Source organism: Pogoniulus pusillus, chromosome 4 (genome assembly GCF_015220805.1).
Source record: "Pogoniulus pusillus isolate bPogPus1 chromosome 4, bPogPus1.pri, whole genome shotgun sequence".
Lineage (NCBI taxonomy): Eukaryota > Metazoa > Chordata > Aves > Piciformes > Lybiidae > Pogoniulus > Pogoniulus pusillus.
In genome coordinates, this window is record NC_087267.1 from 46,906,236 (window position 1) to 46,925,236 (window position 19,001).

At 51.4% G+C, this 19,001-nt stretch overlaps 1 protein-coding gene across 1 annotated transcript; it reads right to left on the bottom strand.

Moving 5' to 3' along the window:
• Nucleotides 1-1,389: 1,389 nt before the first annotated feature.
• On the bottom strand, nucleotides 1,390-17,399 carry LOC135175157 (carboxypeptidase A2-like). The gene is made up of 11 exons (XM_064142932.1): nucleotides 17,332-17,399; nucleotides 13,442-13,523; nucleotides 11,741-11,875; nucleotides 10,846-10,944; nucleotides 8,988-9,089; nucleotides 8,362-8,463; nucleotides 6,627-6,737; nucleotides 5,522-5,612; nucleotides 4,567-4,766; nucleotides 3,530-3,614; nucleotides 1,390-1,661 (listed from the first exon to the last, which is right to left on the bottom strand). The coding sequence occupies exons 1-11, from the start codon at nucleotides 17,394-17,396 to the stop codon at nucleotides 1,474-1,476; spliced, it is 1,260 nt and encodes a 419-aa protein (XP_063999002.1). The 5' UTR covers nucleotides 17,397-17,399; the 3' UTR covers nucleotides 1,390-1,473.
• Between the last annotated feature and the right edge of the window lie 1,602 nt (nucleotides 17,400-19,001).

Genomic DNA, 19,001 nt, shown 5'->3' on the forward strand with positions numbered 1-19,001 from the left:
AAATAGCCATAAAAGTGGTCACATCTTCCAGCCTCCTCTTGTCACTATTTCTGCTGTGTCTCATAGAGGTGGACTGCAGCAGTGTCCTGAAATCTTCTAGGAGGCTTACCATGCCTGTAGAGACCTTATAGCAGTGTCCAGTACCTGAAGGGGGCCTACAAGAAAGCTAGGGAGGGACCTTAGGCTGGATATGGTCTCTTCCAACCTGGTTGATTCTATGATTCTTTGATATTAGGGAGGGATTCTTCACAGTGAGGGTGGTGAGACACTGGAACAGTTTGCCCAAGGAAGTTGTGGATGCCTCCTCATCCCCAGAAGTGTTCAAGGCCAGGCTGGACTGGGCCTTGAGCAACCTGCTCTAGTGGGAGGTGTCCCTGCCCACGGCAGAGGGTTGGAACTAAATGATTTAAGGTCCTTTTCAACCCATACCATTCTATGAATCTGTGATTCAGAGAACCATTTTGCCTGGTAGAGACCTCTCAGATCATTGAGTCCACCCATTCACTCAGCACTGTCAGGTCACTGCTAAACCATGTCCCTCACCACCACATCTACACAGCTCTGAAACCTGACAGGGATGAGGACTCCACTGCTGCCTTCAGCAGCCTGAGTCAGGCTTGACAGCCTTCTCCTGAAGAAATTGTTCTCCATGTCATAGTCAGGGAATCAGCCAGGTTGGAAGAGACCTCCAGGCTCAGCCAGCCCAACCTAGCATCCAGCCCTGGCCAAGCACCCAGACCATGGCACTAAGTGCCCCAGCCAGGCTTGGCTTCAACACCTCCAGGCACAGCAACTCCACCACCTCCCTGGGCAGCCCATTCCAATGCCAATCACTCTCTCTGCCAAAAACTTCCTCCTAACATCCAGCCTAGACCTGCCCTGCCACAGCTTCAGCCTCTGTCCCCTTCTTCTGTTGCTGCTTGCCTGGCAGCAGAGCCCAACCCCACCTGGCTACAGCCTCCCTGCAGGCAGCTGCAGGCAGCAATGAGCTCTGCCCTGAGCCTCCTCTTCTGCAGGCTGCACACCCCCAGCTCCCTCAGCCTCTCCTCCCAGGGTTGTGCTCCAGGCCCCTCCCCAGTTTCATCGAGCCTATATCTCCCTTGCTACAACTTGAGGCCATTTCCTCTTGTCCTGTTTCTTGTTCCTTGCCAGAAGAGACCAACTCCCATCTCTCTCCAGCCTCCTTTCAGGAAGATGTAAAGAACCAGAAGGTCTCCCTTCAGCCTCCAGGCTTAACAACCCCAGATCCCACAGCTGCTCCTCACAACACTTGTGCTCTAGAACCTTCCCCAGCTTGGTTGCCTTTCTCTGGCCATGCTCCACACAGAGCTGCACTGAACAAGGCCACCACTGAAGGCTTTTGAGACGCTGCAGGAGGATGCACACAGGGTTTTATTTGACCAAGTGTTGTGTCATTAGAGATGTCACTGAGAGCTGAGGATTTCTGAGCTTGCTGATTCCCATCCCCAGCTTTTAGGCTGTGTTGTCTCGGACGTGCTCCATGATGGTCTTCAGCCCCAGCCAGGTCTCACTGGCAGTGGGGATAATCTGTTTGGCTGGCAGGAGGAACCCATAGCGCCCTGTGTCTCTCAGCTCCAAGGCAAAGGAGTATTTGATGCCAAAATCATAGCTCCAGTCAATGCTGCCTCCACTGGCTTGGTCTGAAAGGGGAGTGAGAAGAGTCAGAAGCATGAAGGAATCTGAGTTCTGCAAGTCCTCCTTGAGGAGCAGCTGTTAGGTTTTTGTGAACACTTAGAATCATAGAATCAAGCAGGTTGGGAGAAGCCTCCAAGCTCATCCAGTCCAGCCTATCCCCCAGCCCTATCCAATCAACCAGAGCATGGCACTAAGTGCCTCATCCAGGCTTGGCTTGAACACCTCCAGGGACAGTGACTTGTTTCAAACTAGAGCAGGGCAGATTGAGGTTTGACATCAGGAGAAAGTTCTCTGCTCTGAGGGTGGTCAAATGCTGGAATAGATTGCCCAGAGAGGTGGTGGAGTTCCCATCTCTGAAGACATTCAAGGTCAAACTTGATGGGGCCCTGAGCAACATGATCTAGTTAAAGATGGGTTTCAACTGGCAGAGGGGAGATTCAAACTGGATGTTAGGAAAGGGTTCTTTATAGTGAGGGTGGTGAGACACTGGCACAGGTTGAGGGTGCTGAGACACTGGCACAGGTTTTCCAGGGAGGTTGTGGAGCACAGAATCACCCAATGTGATCTAAGATCACATTGGGTGATTCTGTGCTCCACAACCTCCCTGCAGGTGTTCAAGGCCAGGCTGGATGAGGTCCTGAACAACCTGTTCTAGTGGGAGGTGTCCCTGCCTATGGCAGGGGAGTGGGAACTGGCTGAACTTTGAGTTCCCTTCCAACCCAAACCATCCTATGGTTCTATGTCCCTGCTTATTGCAGGGAAATTGGACAGAATGACCAATTCCAGGGTCCTTTCCAACCTGATGAGTTCTATATTTGATTCCCTCGAGCTGGGTTAAGGGAGGTTTAAGTTAGACATTGGAAGAACTCCTTCACTGAAAGGGTTCTCAAGCACAGGAACAGGCTGCCCATTGAGGTGCTTGAATCCCTATCACAGAGCTCAGTCACAGAATCAACCAGGTTGGAAAAGACTTCCAGGATCATCGAGTCCAACCTCTCACCTAACACCTTCTTAACTAAGCCCATGGCACTAAGTGCCCCAGCCAGGCTTGGCTGCAACACCTCCAGGCATGGCCACTCCACCACCTCCCTGGGCAGCCCATTCCAATGCCAATCACTCTCTCTGACAACAACTTCCTCCTAACATCCAGCCTAGACCTCCCCTGCCACAGCTTGAGACTGTGTCCCCTTCTGTTGCTGCTTGCCTGGCAGCAGAGCCCAACCCCACCTGGCTACAGCCTCCCTACAGGCAGCTGCAGGCAGCAATGAGCTCTGCCCTGAGCCTCCTCTGCTGCAGGCTGCACACCCCCAGCTCCCTCAGCCTCTCCTCCCAGGGCAGTGCTTCCTAAGCAGCTCTTCTCTCACTCTGTTTTAAAGACCAAGTCCAACTGCTCCTGGATTCACACACTTGTGGAATGGGTTGGGTTGGAAGGGACTCCAGAGATCATCCAGTTCCAACCTCCCCACCATGGGCAGGGACACCTCCCACCAGCCCAGGTCGCTCAAGGCCTCATCCATCCTGGCCCTGAACACCTCCAGGGAGGGACATCCATTCTCCTGCCACCACCTCCACCAGAGCTGCCCAGTTCTGTGCCCCACACCAGCAGCCAGGGCTCCAAAGCCTGCCCGAGTGGTACAAAGAGTACCCTGGAGGAGTTTAAAAGCTTCAGAGATGTGGTGCTGAGGGACATGGTTTAGCACCAAACTTGGTAGAGAATGGTTGGACTCAGTGACCTTAAAGGTCTTTTCCAACCACCCAGTTCTGTGATTGTGTGGTTGTCACTCTACAGTGGTGATGTCACTCCACAGAAGCATCACTGCTTCCAGCAGGAAGAGACCTTGCTGCAGGGGACAAAGACCAGCAGAACACTCACAGATAACGTTGCAGATGCTCCCAACTTTGAAGTTGGTGCCATACAGGGAGCTGATGGAGCTGGCAGCTGCTCTTCCCAAGGCATCCTGGAGAGGAGAAGATGAAGGAGAAGTCAAAACACAGCCACAGGTAATGAGATCCAATATTTAGATTTAGCCAGTCTGAGACATACTCTGAGGTATTTCCATGATCTCTCTGACTTTTCACCCCTGCCAACAAACTTGAGCCAAACAGATCCATTTCTTAAAGGGTTGTCATGTCTGAGTGTCACTCCTGCTGGTCACCAAACTCAAGTCTCCACAGGATTTATGGGAGGTGACACTGGGAGGTGAATTAAATCCTAGCAGCTTCTAAATCAGGTCATCCAGTGTTTCATCTCACCAATTGCCTTGTCAAGGGAAGGTTCAAGAGATACCAGCATATCCCAATGGGGTTGGAGGTCTTCCAATAGTCAGTGTTTACTTCAATGACAGAAGGTCTAAGAAAGTGCCCCTCTACTGTGCTCTGCTGAGACCCCAGCTGGAGTCCTGCATCCAGCTCTGGAGCCCCTGGGACAAGAGGGCTGTGGAGATGCTGGAGAGTGTCCAGAGCAGAGACTTAGTGCTATGGTCTGGTTGCTTGGCCAGGGCTGGGTGCTAAGTTGGACTGGCTGAGCTTGGAGGTCTCTTCCAACCTGCTTGATTCTATGATTCTAAGGATGTTCACTGCCATGGATGACAAGTTCATCCTCTTGGTTTTGTCCTGATATCTCATGGCAATCCTTGGGTATTGATTAGCTTCTTCATTTGGAGGCTGGTGGAGCCCTGGAGCAGGCTGCCTGGAGAGGTTGTGGAATCTCCCTCTCTGGAGAGGGAGACTCCAAACCCACCTGAACATTTTGATCCTGGGCAACCTGCTGTTGGGTGACCCTCCTTTAGCAGGGGGGTTGGCTTAGGTGATCTCCAGAGGTCCCTTCCTACCCCCACCATGCTGGGATTTTGAGTCTAGAGATCTGGCCAGCAGAAGAGAGGGAGCTAAAGGCAAGTCCTTGAATCTCACCAGCTCCTCGTGGTCTGCTGGTTCCGTGCATTTGTAGCCATAGGGGTACATCAGGAGCTGTGAGTAGCTGTGGAGGGTGAGGAAGGCCTGGATGTTTCCATGGCTCTTGATGAAGTTGACAACAGATTTAACTTCCACCTCTGAGTTGGCGCTGGGCCCGCGGTAGGACTCAGAACAGGGGTAGCTGCTGGCTCCAGGACCTGTTGGTGCAAAGAAGACAAAGGGAAACCAGTAAGAAATGGGATTCAGGAAAGGCCAAAGCAGAGCAACACAAAGCTGGGCTTTGCTTGGAACAGGTCCTGAGCCTAAAGCCAGGTCTGAGGTACTCCAACAGAGAGCAAGGAACCTAAGGGACTACTCAAGGAACCTACTTCTGGATGATACAGGTGACTGCCTCCAAAGGAGGCCACGAAGATGGGAGGGCTTGAACTCTCTTGCTGTAAGGCCAGGCTGAGAGTTGAGGTTTGTCAGCCTGGAGAAGAGAAGGCTCCAGGGAGATTTCCTGGTGGCCTTTCAGGACTGAAAAGGGTTAAAAAGAAAGCTAGAGACAGACTTTATGTCAGGAGCTGTTGTGATAGGACAAGGGGTGGTGGATCTAAACTAAAAGAGATTCAGATTAGAGAGAGGACAGATGTTCTTCACTGTGAGGGTGGTGAGACCTTGTCCCAAGTTGTCCAGGGAGGTGTTAAAAGCCTCATTCCTGGAACTATTCCAGGTCAGGGCCTGTGAGCACCCTGCTCTAGTTGAAGATGTCTGTGCTGATTGAAGGGATAGACTAAGATGCCCTCCAAAGGTCCCTTCTAGCCTATAGCATTCTCTAACTCTATGACACCTACTTGACCACTTTTTTTCCCTCAATCCCTCCATTTCTGGTCTCCTGTGTGATGGGATCTGGACACGTGGAAAGGAACTTTCTTCTTAGTGACAGCCAGAATCTAGAAACTTCTTTTCCTACCTCCAAAACCTGCATCCCAGTTCCTGTTTGGATCAACTCCATAGCACAGGCTGCCTGAAATCTTGGAGCGAGTCTTCCGCCACATGCGATTCTGTGCCAAAGAACCACGAGATGGATGAGAGGATCCTTAGAGGTCCCTTAGAACCCAACTCCCTCCATGATTTGGTGGCTTCAAGAAGGAGCAAAATGATGCATTAAAATTGCTACCCAGGAATCACTGCTGTTCACCAGGCAGTGAGCAGGTCTGGTGCTTAGGGATGTCAGTTCAGTGTGATGGGGAGCTGGAATCACTGCTGTTCACCAGGCAGTGAGCAGATCTGGTGCTTAGGGATGTCAGTCCAGTGTGATGGGGAGCTGGAATCACTGCTGTTCACCAGGCAGTGAGCAGATCTGGTGCTTAGGGACATCAGTTCAGTGTGATGGGGAGCTGGAATCACTGCTGTTCACCAGGCAGTGAGCAGATCTGGTGCTTAGGGACATCAGTTCAGTGTGATGGGGAGCTGGCAGTGCTGGGTTGAAGGTTGGACTGGATGATCTTGAAGGTCTCTTCCCAACCAAATACATATTCTGTGATCCCATGATCCTAAGCATGAGCCTAAGGTTATTTCTGATGGGTCAGCTGGAGGTGTTCAAGAATCATAGAGTGGTTTAGGTTGGAAGGGACCTCAAAGCTCAGCCAGTTCCAACCCCCCTGCCATAGGCAGGGACACCTCCCACTAGAACAGGTCACTCAAGGCCTCATTCAACCTGGCCTTGAACACCTCCAGGGAGAGAGCAGCCACAACCTCTCTGGGTGTGGGCGTGACACTTTGGGACATGGTTTAATGGTGATGGTGGTGTTAGGCTGATGGTTGGACTTGATGATCTTAGAGGTCTTTTCCAACTGACACAATCCTGTGATTCTGAAAACTGAAGTGCTGGTGGCTTCACAGTGGGTTAAGATGGCTTAGACAAGGAATTAGTGTCTTTGGCTGCCCAGGTCTTTTGCAGCTTCTTCTTACAGCTTTAATAAGTGGACTGTCAGAACCTAACTTACATTTCTGGTTGGCTTGGAAGAGGATGACAGCTCTCTGAATCAGCTTAGGCACCCAGCATGCCTACTCACCGAGGTGTGGGTGAACACATATCCATCAGGGTTTGAGACTGCCAGCAGGAAAATGTCCATCTTGTCCAGCAGGGAGGTGATGGATGGATCAGTCCCGTAGTCAGAGGCGATCTAAGCAGAGACAACCTGGTGACCATCAGCAGTCCTTGGCAGAGACACTGAGTGCACCCTCAGCAAGTTTGCTGCCCACACCAAGCTGTGTGCTGCAGCAGACAGGCTGGAGGGAAAGGATGCCAGCCAAAGAGACCTGGACAGGCTGCAGAGGTGGGCACAAGCCAAGCTCAGGAGATTCAACAAGACTAAGTGCAAGGTCCTGCAGCTGGGTGGAGGCAATGCCAAGCACCAATGCAGGCTGGGCAGTGCCAGGCTGGAGAGCAGCCCTGAGGAGAGGGACTTGGGGGTGCTGCTGGAGGAGAAGCTCAGCAGGAGCCAGCAGTGTGCACTTGCAGCCCAGAAAGCCAAGCAGAGCCTGGGCTGCTGCAGCAGCAGTGTGGCCAGCAGGGCCAGGGAGGGGATTCTGCCCCTCTGCTGTGCTCTGCTCTGCTGAGACCCCAGCTGGAGTCCTGCATCCAGCTCTGGAGCCCCTGGGACAAGAGGGCTGTGGAGATGCTGGAGAGTGTCCAGAGCAGGGCCAGGAGGATGCTGAGAGGCTGCAGCAGCTCTGCTGTGAGCACAGCCTGAAAGAGTTGGGGCTGTGCAGGCTGCAGCAGAGGAGGCTCCCAGGTGACCTTCTTGTGGCCTGCCAGGATCTGAAGGGGGCTACAAAAAGGCTGGGGAGGGACTTTTGAGGCTGTGAGGGAGTGGCAGGAGTGGGGGGAATGGAGCAAAGGTGGAGGTGGGGAGAGTGAGGCTGGAGGTGAGGAGGAAGTTGTTGAGCAGGAGAGTGGTGAGAAGCTGGCAGGGGTTGCCCAGGGAGGTGGTTGAGGCCCCATGGCTGGAGGTGTTTGAGGCCAGGCTGACTGAGGCTGTGTGCATCCTGCTCTAGGGTAGGGTGTCCCTGGGCATGGCAGGGGGTTGGCACTGGCTGCCTCTTGGGGTCCCTTCCAACCCTGCCTGATTCTATGATTCTGTATTTCATTCCCACCTTTCCTAGGCTCTATCAGAGGCTCCAAGCCTGGCTTTCAGGGCAGGGAAAGAAGAAGGAGCACTTATCTGCTGACCATGACTGTTCCTCATTAGACTTGCAGCTTGGAGACAGAGCAATGAATGCATTTTACTGTTTTTACCCAGAGAAGAGCAATGAAGCTGGCAAAGGCTCTAGAGCAAAAGTCTAGTGAGGAGCAGCTGAGGGAGCTGGAGTTGTTCAGCCTGGAGAAAAGGAGGGTGAGGGGAGACCTGCTTCTTTACAACTCCCTGAGAGGAGTTTGGAGCCAGGTGGGGCTTGGAACCTTCTCACAAGTGACAGGGCAAGAGGAAATGGCCTCAAGTTGTGCTAAGGGAGGTTTAGACTGGAGATGAGAACAACTTCTTCATGAAAAGGAAGGTTGTCAAGGTATGGCCCAGGCTGCCCAGGGCAGTGCTGGAGTCTCCATCCCTAGAGGGATTTCAAAGCCATGTAGATGTGGTGCTGAGGGCCATGGTTTAGTGGTGACCTGGCAGTGCTGGGTTAATGGTTGGACTGGATGATCTCTTCCAACCAAAGTGCTACTATGATTCTGTGGTTCTATCAAACCTTGTGATACCCTCTTTTACAATCAGAGACATTGCCAAGATTGAAGAAGGGCCCTGAAATGACCTTTCTAGCCATCCATATGGCACTGGCATGAGTCACCCACTCCCGGGCGTGGATGCCAGCATCCAGCCAGATTGCAGGACGGTTGCTTCCTCCAGTGCTGAACTGCCAAAGAAAACAGAAAGAGGTGAAACTCTTGGTGACACCTTTCAGCCAAGGACATCTCATCTAGAACGAGGTGCTTTGGATTCAATTGTATCTACAGTGGATATATAGGAATAGTTGTGTTGTTCTTCCCGGAGGGAAGGAGGCTGAGGGGAGACCTGGCTCTTGGCAAAGCTCTGAAAGGAGTTTGGAGCCAGGTGGGGGTCAATCATGTAACAGAACAAGAGGAGATGGTCTCAGGTTGCCCCAGGAGAAGCTGAGGTTGAACACAAAGAACATTTTTTTCATGGAAAGGGTTGTCAAGGAAAGCAACAGGTTTCCCTGTTGTTGTTCTGTTCCTAGAACAGGTTTCCCAGGGCAGTGGTGGAGTCACCATCCTTGGAGGGACTTGAAAACCACATGGATGTAGCCCTGTGGGACATGGTTTGATGGTTGCCTGGCAGTGCTGGGTTAATGGTTGGGCTTGATGAGCTTGGAGGCCTTTTCCACCCAAAGCAGCAGTGGTCCTCTGCTGTGTGTCATACCTTGAGCACGTACAGTGGCCGCTTTTCGTAGGACTCCCCAATCTTGATCTTGCTGACAAGCCTGCTGAACTCATAGGCAATGTGGTCCAGCTCATCATAGATCTGAAATCAGCAGGTTGACATTTTACTGTAGGACCTGAAGAAGGCTTTGTTTCTGTCTGTTGTGGTAGGCCTGCATAGGCCAAAACAGGCTTATACATGTCCTGGCTGCCCAGATACGTTTTTCTGCTCTCCCTCCTCCTGTTTTGAGGAGAAGCAATCACAGGAAAGAGGACAAACAACCTGGAGACACTGAGTCTAAGGACTCTGGTCTGCCCAGGCTTGCAAATACTGGATGAAGCACTTAGTAAAAGCTGGCTGGGGCACTTAGTGCCATTGTCTGGTTGATTGGACAGGGCTGGGTGCTAGGTTGCGATGGCTGAGCTTGGAGGTCTCTTCTAACCTGCTTGATTCCATGAGTCTATGGTAAACAAGGTACACACACTTAGCTTATGCCTGCTTTGTGCAAGGCCTGTGCTTTTCCCAAATTTGGGTAAAGCAAGCCTATGACTTCACCTAATATGGTCAAGCTTGGCTAACTGCCATTCTGATTTAGGCTTGAGGTGAGGAGAAAGTTCTTCACTGAGAGAGTCATTGGACACTGGAATGGGCTGCCCGGGGAGGTGGTGGAGTCGCCGTCCCTGGGGCACTTCAAGGCTAGGAGCAGGTGTGGAGATGCTGGAGGGTAGCAGAGCCCTGCAGAGGGACCTGGCCGGGCTGGATGGGTGGGCAGAGGCCAAGGGGATGAGACTGAACAAGGCCAGGTGCAGGGTTCTGCACTTTGGCTACAACAACCCCAAGCAGCACTACAGGCTGGGGCCAGAGTGGCTGAGAGCAGCCAGGCAGAGAGGGCCCTGGGGGTGCTGGCAGAGAGGAGCTGAAGCTGAGGCAGCAGTGCCCAGGTGGGCAGCAGAGCCAATGGCATCCTGGGCTGGCTCAGGAGCAGTGTGGGCAGCAGAACAAGGGAGGTTCTTGTGCCCCTGTGCTCAGCACTGCTCAGATCACACCTTGAGTGCTGTGTCCAGTTCTGGGCTCCTCAATTCAAGAGAGATGTTGAGGTGCTGGAAGGTGTTTGGAGAAGGGCAGCAAGGCTGGGGAGGGGCCTGGAGCAGAGCCCTGTGAGGAGAGGCTGAGGGAGCTGGGGGTTTGCAGCCTGGGCACACTGCTGGCTCATGTTCAGTTACTATCTACCAGCACCCCCAGGTCCCTTTCTTCCTGACTTCTCTCCAGCCACTCTGTCCCCAGCCTATAGCACTGCTCGGGGTTGTTGTGGCCACAGTTAATTACCCTTCTATTAAACTGTCCTTTTGCCTTCATTACAATGACTACTCAAAGCCCATCTCACCCTACACTGGTGTAGTCAGTGCTGTTCCTAACATCACAAAGTAGAAGGAAGTCAAATCAAGACCACTTGCAGTAGAAGGAAGTGAAACCAAAATCTACTTGAATGACTTCAAAACCCTCTTTAAGAACTTCAGGCAATACAAATATCATCTCCTTAGCTCTGTTTCTTTGCTTCTGCCTTCCTCTATTTCCCTGTTTATTTCTCAATCTCATTTAAGGGTCAGAAGGGAGGATTTTGATAGAACTCTGCAGAGTTGATGAAGAGTTCTGATTGACACTTGCCTGTTCCAACACTCTGTCAGGGTGCTGAGCACAAAATCAATACATTTAGAAACCACCAAAAGAAGACATTTTAGATCTGAAAATAGGATGTTTCAGTGAAGAAAAAGAAAGGAATGGGATAAAAGAAAGAAAAAAGCATGAAAAAGGGGCCAGAGAAAAAGAAATCCTCTCCCCTCAAAGCTTTGGTACTCACTTCATCCAAGGTGTGGTACATTGCATAGCTGAAGGTGTTGCTGCTGCGCTCCATTTGTTTGCTCTGGGCCATGTCTTCCTTTTCTTTATCCAGAATAGCCTAAAAGAAGTCATAGAAGTGTTGAGAAAAGCCTCAATTTGCCAACTTCTGGCCAAATGTTTATCTCAGGCAAGCAAATGTGCTGTCACAACAGGCTCTGCTGTAAAGGATCATAGAATCAGCCAGGCTGGAAGGGACCTCCAGGATCATCTAGTCCAACCTAGCACCCAGCCCTGACCAATCAACCAGACCATGGCACTAAGTGCCTCAGCCAGGCTTTGCTTGAGCACCTCCAGCCACAGAGACTCCACCACCTCCCTGGGCAGCCCATTCCAATGCCAATCACTCTCTCTGCCAACAACTTCCTAACAACATCCAGCCTAGACCTCCCTGGCACAGCTTGAGACTGTGTCCCCTTGTTCTGTTGCTGCTTGCCTGGCAGCAGAGCCCAACCCCACCTGGCTACAGCCTCCCTGCAGGTGGAATCATAGAATCATGTGTTGGAAGGGATCATAAAGATCATCTACTTCCAACCCTTCCCCACCATGGGAAGGGACACCTTCCACCAGACCGGGTTGCTCAATAGCCAGTCCAGCCTAGCATTGAACACCTGCAGGGAGGGGGCATCCACAGCCTCCTTGGGCAACCTGTTCCATTGTCTCACCACCCTCTCTGGAAAGAATTTCTTCCTAATCTCCAATTTCAATCTCCCCTCTTCCAGTTCAAAACCATTGCACTTCCTCCTATCATGGCAAGCCCTTGTGTAAAGTCCCTCTTCAGCTTTCTGGTAGGCTGCCTTTAAGTATGTGAAGAACATGATAAGTTCTCCCAGAAAATCTGTGCCAGGGACACCTACCTGCAGATCTTCAATCAGGATGGAGTATTCAATTCCATTGGATTCCAGGAAACCTTTGACTGCTTGGACATTGTTGGCAGGGATTCGCACATCCACAGGTCGGCCAGAGGTGGAGGGATTTATCCAGAAGTCAAGCTGGGAAGAGCAAGGGAGATGGATTTTAGTCTGCAAACAGCTCTTCTAAAGCTGAAGGAGTTCTGGTTTTGCCCAAGAGCACACCAGAGCCTCACCACAACCTGTATCATTTCATGTGATGAGTGCACAGGAGGTTTATAGAATCAGAGAATGGTTTAGGTTGGAAGGGACCTCAAAGCTCAGCCAGTTCCAACCTCCTGCCATAGGCAGGGACAGCTCCCACTAGAACAGGTCACTCAAGGCCTCATCCAACCTGGTCTTGAACACCTGCAGGGAGGTTGTGGAGCACAGAATCACCCAACGTGATCTTTGATCACGTTGGGTGATTCTGTGCTCCACAACCTCCCTGGGCAACCTGTGCCAGTGTCTCAGCACCCTCAACCTGTGCCAGTGTCTCACCACCCTCACTGCAAAGAACCCTTTCAGTTTCAATCTCCCCTCCAGTTTAATCTCCCCTCTGCCACTTTAAACCCATTCCTCCTCATCCTGTCATGACAAGACCTTGTCAATAGTCTCTCCCCAGCCTTCCTGTAGCCCCCTTCAGATATTGGAAGGCCACTCTAAGGTCTCCTCCAAGCCTTCTCTTCTCCAGGCTGCAGAGCCCCAACCCTTGGAGCCTGCCCTCATAGCAGAGCTGCTGCAGCCCTTTGAGCATCCTCTGGACCCCTTCCAACAGTTTCCATCAGTGTTCTCACTGACTTCAGAGCCAGTCATGGAAGCAAGAGGAAACATTGATCTTCCCTGAGGGTTACTTGAATGTTCTCCTTCTTACCAGAAACATTCCCAACAAAAGCTCTGTGTTACAGAAACCCAGAATCCCAACATGATGGAGGTTGGAAGGAACCTTTGAGCATCATACAGCCCAACCCTCCTGCTAAAGCAGGGGCACCTACAGCAGCTTGCCCAGGATCACAATGGCCAGGTGGGTCTGGAGTGTCTACAGACAAGGAGACTCCACAACTTCCCTGGGCAGCCTGTTCCAATGCCTTCATGATTCTTGTTTTGGTGTTAAATCATATCAACCACTCTCCCAGGAAAGATTTTTTTCCTGATATCCAACCTAAACTTCCTCTGGCACTATTTCAGGCCATTCCCTCTTGTTCTGTTCCTCTTGATACTGGGGAGAAGAAAACAACCTCCACCTCACTGCAACCTCCTCTCAGGGGGTTGTAGAGAGCGACGAGGCCTCTCCTCGGGCTTCTTTTCTCCACACTAAACATCCCCAGGTCCCTCAGCTGCTCCTCACTAGATCTGTTCTCCCTACCCTTTGCCAGCTTCATTTCTCTTCTCTGGACCTGCTCCAGCCCCTCAATATCCTTCTTGGATTGAGAGGCTCAAAACTGAACCCAGTATTTGAGGTGAGGTCTCAATGGTGCTGAGTACAGAGGTACTCCTCAAAACCAGGCTGGTTCTAGACCTTGGAGATCAATCACCATGGACTGAGAAAGCAAATCTATTTCTAGCTGCTACCACAGTGTGATAGGAACTTTCAAATGCAAGACAAAGCTCTGCCCTAAATCCTACCCCAGCTGGAAACAAAAAGATCCTTCTGAGGTGACAGCATACCTCAAGGTGTTCCAGTGACTCCAACACCCTCAGCTGCTGGACCTCCTCCTCGTTTCTTGCCTGGATCCGGAGAACCTGGTGCCTGTAAAAAGAACAGTGAGTCTTCAGCGCCACCAAGATGCTCAGGGGGCTGCAGCAGCTCTGCTATGAGGACAGGCTAGAAGGGTTGGAGCTCTGCAGCCTGGAGAAGAGAAGGCTTGGAGGAAACCTTAGAGTGGCCTTGCAGTATCTGAAGGGGGCTACAGGAAGGCTGGGGAGGGACTACTGACAAGGTCTTGTCATGACAGGATGAGGAGGAATGGGTTTAAACTGGCAGAAGGGAGATTAAACTGGAGGGGAGATTGAAACTGAAAGGGTTCTTTGCAGTGAGGGTGGTGAGACACTGGCACAGGTTGCCCAGGGAGGTTGTGGAGCACAGAATCACCCAATGTGATCTTTGATCACATTGGGTGATTCTGTGCTCCACAACCTCCCTGGAGATGTTCAAGGCCAGGTTGGATGAGGCCTTGAGTGACCTGTTCCAGTGGGAGGTGTCCCTGCCTATGTCAGGGGGGTTGGAACTGGATGATCCTTGAAGTTCTTCCAACCTAAACCATTCTATGATTGAGCAACAGCCTCAAAAAGAGGTTGGGTTGAATGAGTTTGTTACTCAGCTCATGAATTGGGTGGGTAGTTACATGTATGCTGCCAGCTGGTAAGAACCTCTATAGTGCAGTTGATTTAGTGTCACCCAAGAGTTGAACCAACAACCTGTTGTAGAGGCACTGGGATAGGAGTGAGTTAAGTGGCAATTTTTACTCATCAGAAGCTTTCATCAGAAAGAAGGCCTGGAGTGGGTGATTTTTTTACCTACTTACAAGGATCACATTTTCACAGTTTCACAGATTCACAGAATGGTTTGGGTTGGAAAGAACCTTAATGATCATTGCTGTCTACAACTACCTGAAGGGAGGCTCTAGCCTGGTGGTGTTGGGCTCTGCTGCCAGGTAAGCAGCACCAGAACAAGGGGACACAGTCTCAAGTTGTGGCAGGGGAGGTCTAGGCTGGATGTTGTTAGGAAATTGTTGTCAGAGAGAGTGATTGGCATTGGAATGGGCTGCCCAGGGAGGTGGTGGAGTTGCTGTGGCTGGAGGTGTTGCAGCCAAGCCTGGCTGGGGCACTTAGTGCCATGGTCTGGTTGATTGTCCAGGGCTGGGTGCTAGGTTGGGCTGGCTGAGCTTGGAGGTGTCTTCCAACCTGTTTGATTTTATGATTCTATGACATGAAGATCAATTTCTTCAGGATTCTATGATTCTATGATGTAGTTGTAACCCCCCTGCCTTGGGCAAAGACACTTCCACTAAACTAGGTTGCTCAAGGCCTCATCCAACCTGAGCACCTCCAGGGAGGAGGCATCCATGACCTCTCTGGGCATCCTGTTGCCCTGTCTCACTACCCCTCACTGTAAAGAACTTCTTTCTAAATCCACTCTTGCACCAACAAGTTATTTTGGGTCAACAACTTGCAAAGTAATGCTCTGGTTGATCTTGCCAATGATTGAGGAGCACCAAATATGGGAATCATCTCTCCTTTCCTCAATTCATCAAAGGATGATGACAAACTTCCCTGTGTTGTCAGAAGGTGATGCCATCAAAGGGTGTCTTGTACCATTCCAGGTGGAATGAATCACCTTCTGGGAGTACCTCACTCCACCAGCTAGAGATGACCTCAGCAATTAACTTGGACTATGCATTGTACAAGCTACAGTGATCACAACCTGGGGTTTGGATTGCCAGATGTTCCAGCCTGCCTGCCAAAACAGTATCAAGAGGAGAGGGTGAAGAGCTCAGGCTTGTTCAGGATGATCTGATCTCAGCCTACAGCTATTTGAAGAGGAGCAGAGGTGGATGATGACAAGAAGAGGAAACAGCTGCATGCCCTGAGCTGAGCAGGAGGGTGAGTTAAAATCTTCTGGGGGTACATTACACTCAATGCTTTCATGACATGACAAAAGAAACTGCAACAGGTTGCCCAGAGGTGTGGTAGAAGTCTCCATCCCTGGAACCATTCCAGGTCAAAGGATCACAGGATGTCAGGAGTTGGAAGGGACCCAAAGGGATCATGCATTCCAACCCCCCTGCCAGAGCAGGACCATACAATCTAGCTCAGGTCACACAGGAACACATCCAGACAGGCCTTGAAAGCCTCTGTGGAAGGAGACTCCACAACCTCTCTGGGCAGCCTGTGCCAGTGTTCTGTGACCCTTACAGTAAAGAAGTTCCCCCTTGTGTTGAGCTGGAACCTCCTGTGCTGCAACTTCACAGAATCATAGAATCAACCAGGCTGGAAGAGACCTCCAAGCTCAGCCAGCCCAACCTAGCACCCAGCCCTGGACAATCAACCAGACCATGGCACTAAGTGCCCCAGCCAGGCTTGGCTTCAACACCTCCAGGCACAGAGACTCCACCACCTCCCTGGGCAGCCCATTCCAATGCCAATCACTCTCTCTGCCAACAACTTCCTCCTAACATCCAGCCTAGACCTGCCCTGGCACAGCTTGAGACTGTGTCCCCTTGTTCTGTTGCTGCTTGCCTGGCAGCAGAGCCCAACCCCACCTGGCTACAGCCTCCCTTCAGGGAGCTGCAGGCAGCAATGAGCTCTGCCCTGAGCCTCCTCATCTCCTGCTGCTCACAGAGGACTTGGCTGGATGACCACACAAGGTCCTTTCCAACCCAAAGCATGCCATGATTCACAGATACACAGAATGGTTTGGGGTGGAAGTGACATTAAAGATCATCTAGTTCCATCCCCGTGTTGTGTGCAGGAACACCTCTCAGACCACTCTGCACAAGGCCTCATCCAACCAGGCCTTCAACACCTCCAGGGGGCATCCATGACCTCCCTGGGTCACTTGTTCCAGTTTCACACCAGCCTCACTGTAATGAATTTGTAATAATTTCTGTCTAAGTATTTCTTTATGCTGGATCATAGCCTGGGGAAGAGGAGGCTCAGGGGTGACAACATTGCTGTCTGCAACCACCTGAAGGGAGGCTGTAGCCAGGTGGGGTTGGGCTCTTCTCCCGGACAAGCAGCAACAGAACAAGGGGACACAGTCTCAAGCTGTGCCAGGGGAGGTCTAGACTGGATGTTAGGAGGAAGTTGTTGGCAGAGAGAGTGATTGGCATTGGAATGGGCTGCCCAGGGAGGTGGTGGAGTTGCCATCCCTGGAGGTGTTGAAGCCAAGCCTGGATGAGGTACTTAGTGCCATGGTCTGGGTGTTTGGCCAGGGCTGGGTTCTAGGTTGGACTGGATGAGCTTGGAGGTCTCCTCCAACCTGATTGATTCTATGATTCTATGATTCTATGACCAGACCTATTGAGCCTTGCAGCAAGGATCACCTCCAGAATGCTCCCTAGGTACAGGTCAAAGCCAAAAGAGAGGCCTGGGTGAACTTGGACTTAAGAGCTCAACTCATCCTTCTTAGAACACCCAAATGAAAGTAGAGAGAAGTTCCTTCAATCACTGCAGCACCAATACAAGGCAAGCCAGCCATAAACATCACAGGACGTGCCTCAAGCACACATCTTAAAGTGAAGATTGTGAACATCACAGGCTCACAGGCTCACAGGATGTTAGGGGTTGGAAGGGACCCAAGGAGATCATCAAGTCCAATCCCCCTGCCAGAGCAGGGCCACACAATCTAGCACAGGTCACACAGGAACACATCCAGACAGGCCTTGAAAGTCTCCAGGGAAGGAGACTCCACAACCTCTCTGGGGAGCCTATTCCAGCGCTCCGTGACCCTTACAGTAAAGAAGTTCCCCCTCGTGTTGAGGCAGAACCTCCTGTGCTGCCACAAAAGTGGATAGCAGGACCTTTCATCAAAGTTACTCCTCAAAAGCATAACTCACCCAACAAAAGTTTTCAGGCACAAGGAAACCCCGAGGAGGGCACTGAAGATCAAAATCAGCTTCATGCTTGAGGTGGTGTCCAGCTCAGCCTAGCAAAGGGCAATTTATAGAGGGCTTGTTTAGAAATCTCTTTTCCAGATCAAACACATCTGCCTAACTTCTCACCTTTATCAGAGCTTTCAAGGGAACCAACCTGATAGGACCTTGACACCACCCCCAAATAATATTTTCCACTGAGACAGGCAAACCTGGAAGGGAGGAGCTGTTTTCAAAGCTTTGACCTCCAAGTTGCTTGTTGCCCTTTCACATGTTTTTCTAGACAGAGGCAAGCAGAACCAAACTGAACATTACCCCAGCTCTCACTGGGGGTGAGGAGCTGCAGCAGTTGAGCCTCGTTGACCTATGGTCATGAGTGTTTCTAGTAGCCTGCTCCTCGCTGCAAAAAGGCAGGCAGCAGAAAAGAACTCACTCCATCAAAAACCTCCAGTGGAGCCAATGTTTGGAAAGATGAAGTCTGAGTTCTTCAGCTGGGATGGTTTGATGCAGAGCCAGCAGAGCTTCAAGCACTTGAGAGGCTGCATAAAGATTGGTGTGAAAACAAGCTGGAGAATAGGAGCAGGGAAAAAGCTTTGGGTGAAGAGGAGCACAGAGGAGCTCAGGTGTGCAGGTAGGCTCTTCTCACGGAGTCACAGAAGCCCAGCTTGATGGAGCTTGGAAGGGACCTCTGCACATTATCTAGGCTAACTCCCCTCCTAAAGCAGGGTCACCCACAGCAGGTTGCCCAGCATCACAGTGGCCAGGAGGGGTTGGAATCTCTCCAGGCAAAGAGATTCCATAACCACTCTGGACAGCTGCTCCAGTTCTCTGGCACCCTTAAAGTAAAGAAGTTTCTGCTGATGGAACCTCCTGAGTTCCACTTTGTGCCTGTTGCCCTTTCTCCTGCCAGTAGGCACTGCTGACAAGAGTCTGGCCTCATCCTCTTGCTCCCCACCCTTTAGCTCCTGCTGGGCATTGAGCAGATCCCCTCTCAGGCTGCTCTTCTCCAGGCTCAACAGCTTTAGAGCTCTCAGCCTTTCCTCCTCCCAGAGATGCTCCAGGTCCTTCAGCATCCTTGTAGCCTCCTCTGGACTCTCTCCAGTAGTTCCCTGTCTCTTGGACTGGGGATCCCTCAACTGGACCCACTGCACCACTGTGGTGACTCCAGGGCAGAGATTGCTCTTGGATAGGCTTTCTAAACACCCTCCTCAGGAAAAGCTGACACAGGTTTGAAGAACTGCTGGAAGAGACACTGCCAGGTCCTCTTGGCTTTAAAGGATCAACAGGGCTCTTCCCTGTTCTCTGGATCACTTTGGGGATCCTCTTCTGGGTCCCTTTGCTCTTGTGCTCCTCTACATCCCACTTAAAGGATCATAGAATGGTTTGTGTTGATAGCGGCCTCTAAAGGTCACCTAATCCAACACCTCTGGAGTCAGCAGGGATGTCTGCAACTGGAGGAGGTAGCTCAGATCTCAGATAACCTGACCTGGACTGGTTCAACAGAATCATAGAATCAAGCAGCTTGGAAGAGACCTCCAAGCTCAGCCAGCCCAACCTAGCACCCAGCCCTGGCCAGTCACCCAGACCATGGCACTAAGTGCCCCAGCCAGGCTTGGCTTCAACACCTCCAGCCA

Bases quoted from the DNA above. Each gene is read 5' to 3' on its own strand.
- LOC135175157 (XM_064142932.1), bottom strand. From the start codon at position 17,396: ATGAAGCTGATTTTGATCTTCAGTGCCCTCCTCGGGGTTTCCTTGTGC. The intron at 9,090-10,845 runs GTGAGTACCAAA...TGCTGATTTCAG, and splicing joins TGTACCACACCTTGGATGAA to ATCTATGATGAGCTGGACCA. The intron at 6,738-8,361 runs GTCATTTCAGGG...GTCTCTGCTTAG, and splicing joins CCATATGGATGGCTAGAAAG to ATCGCCTCTGACTACGGGAC.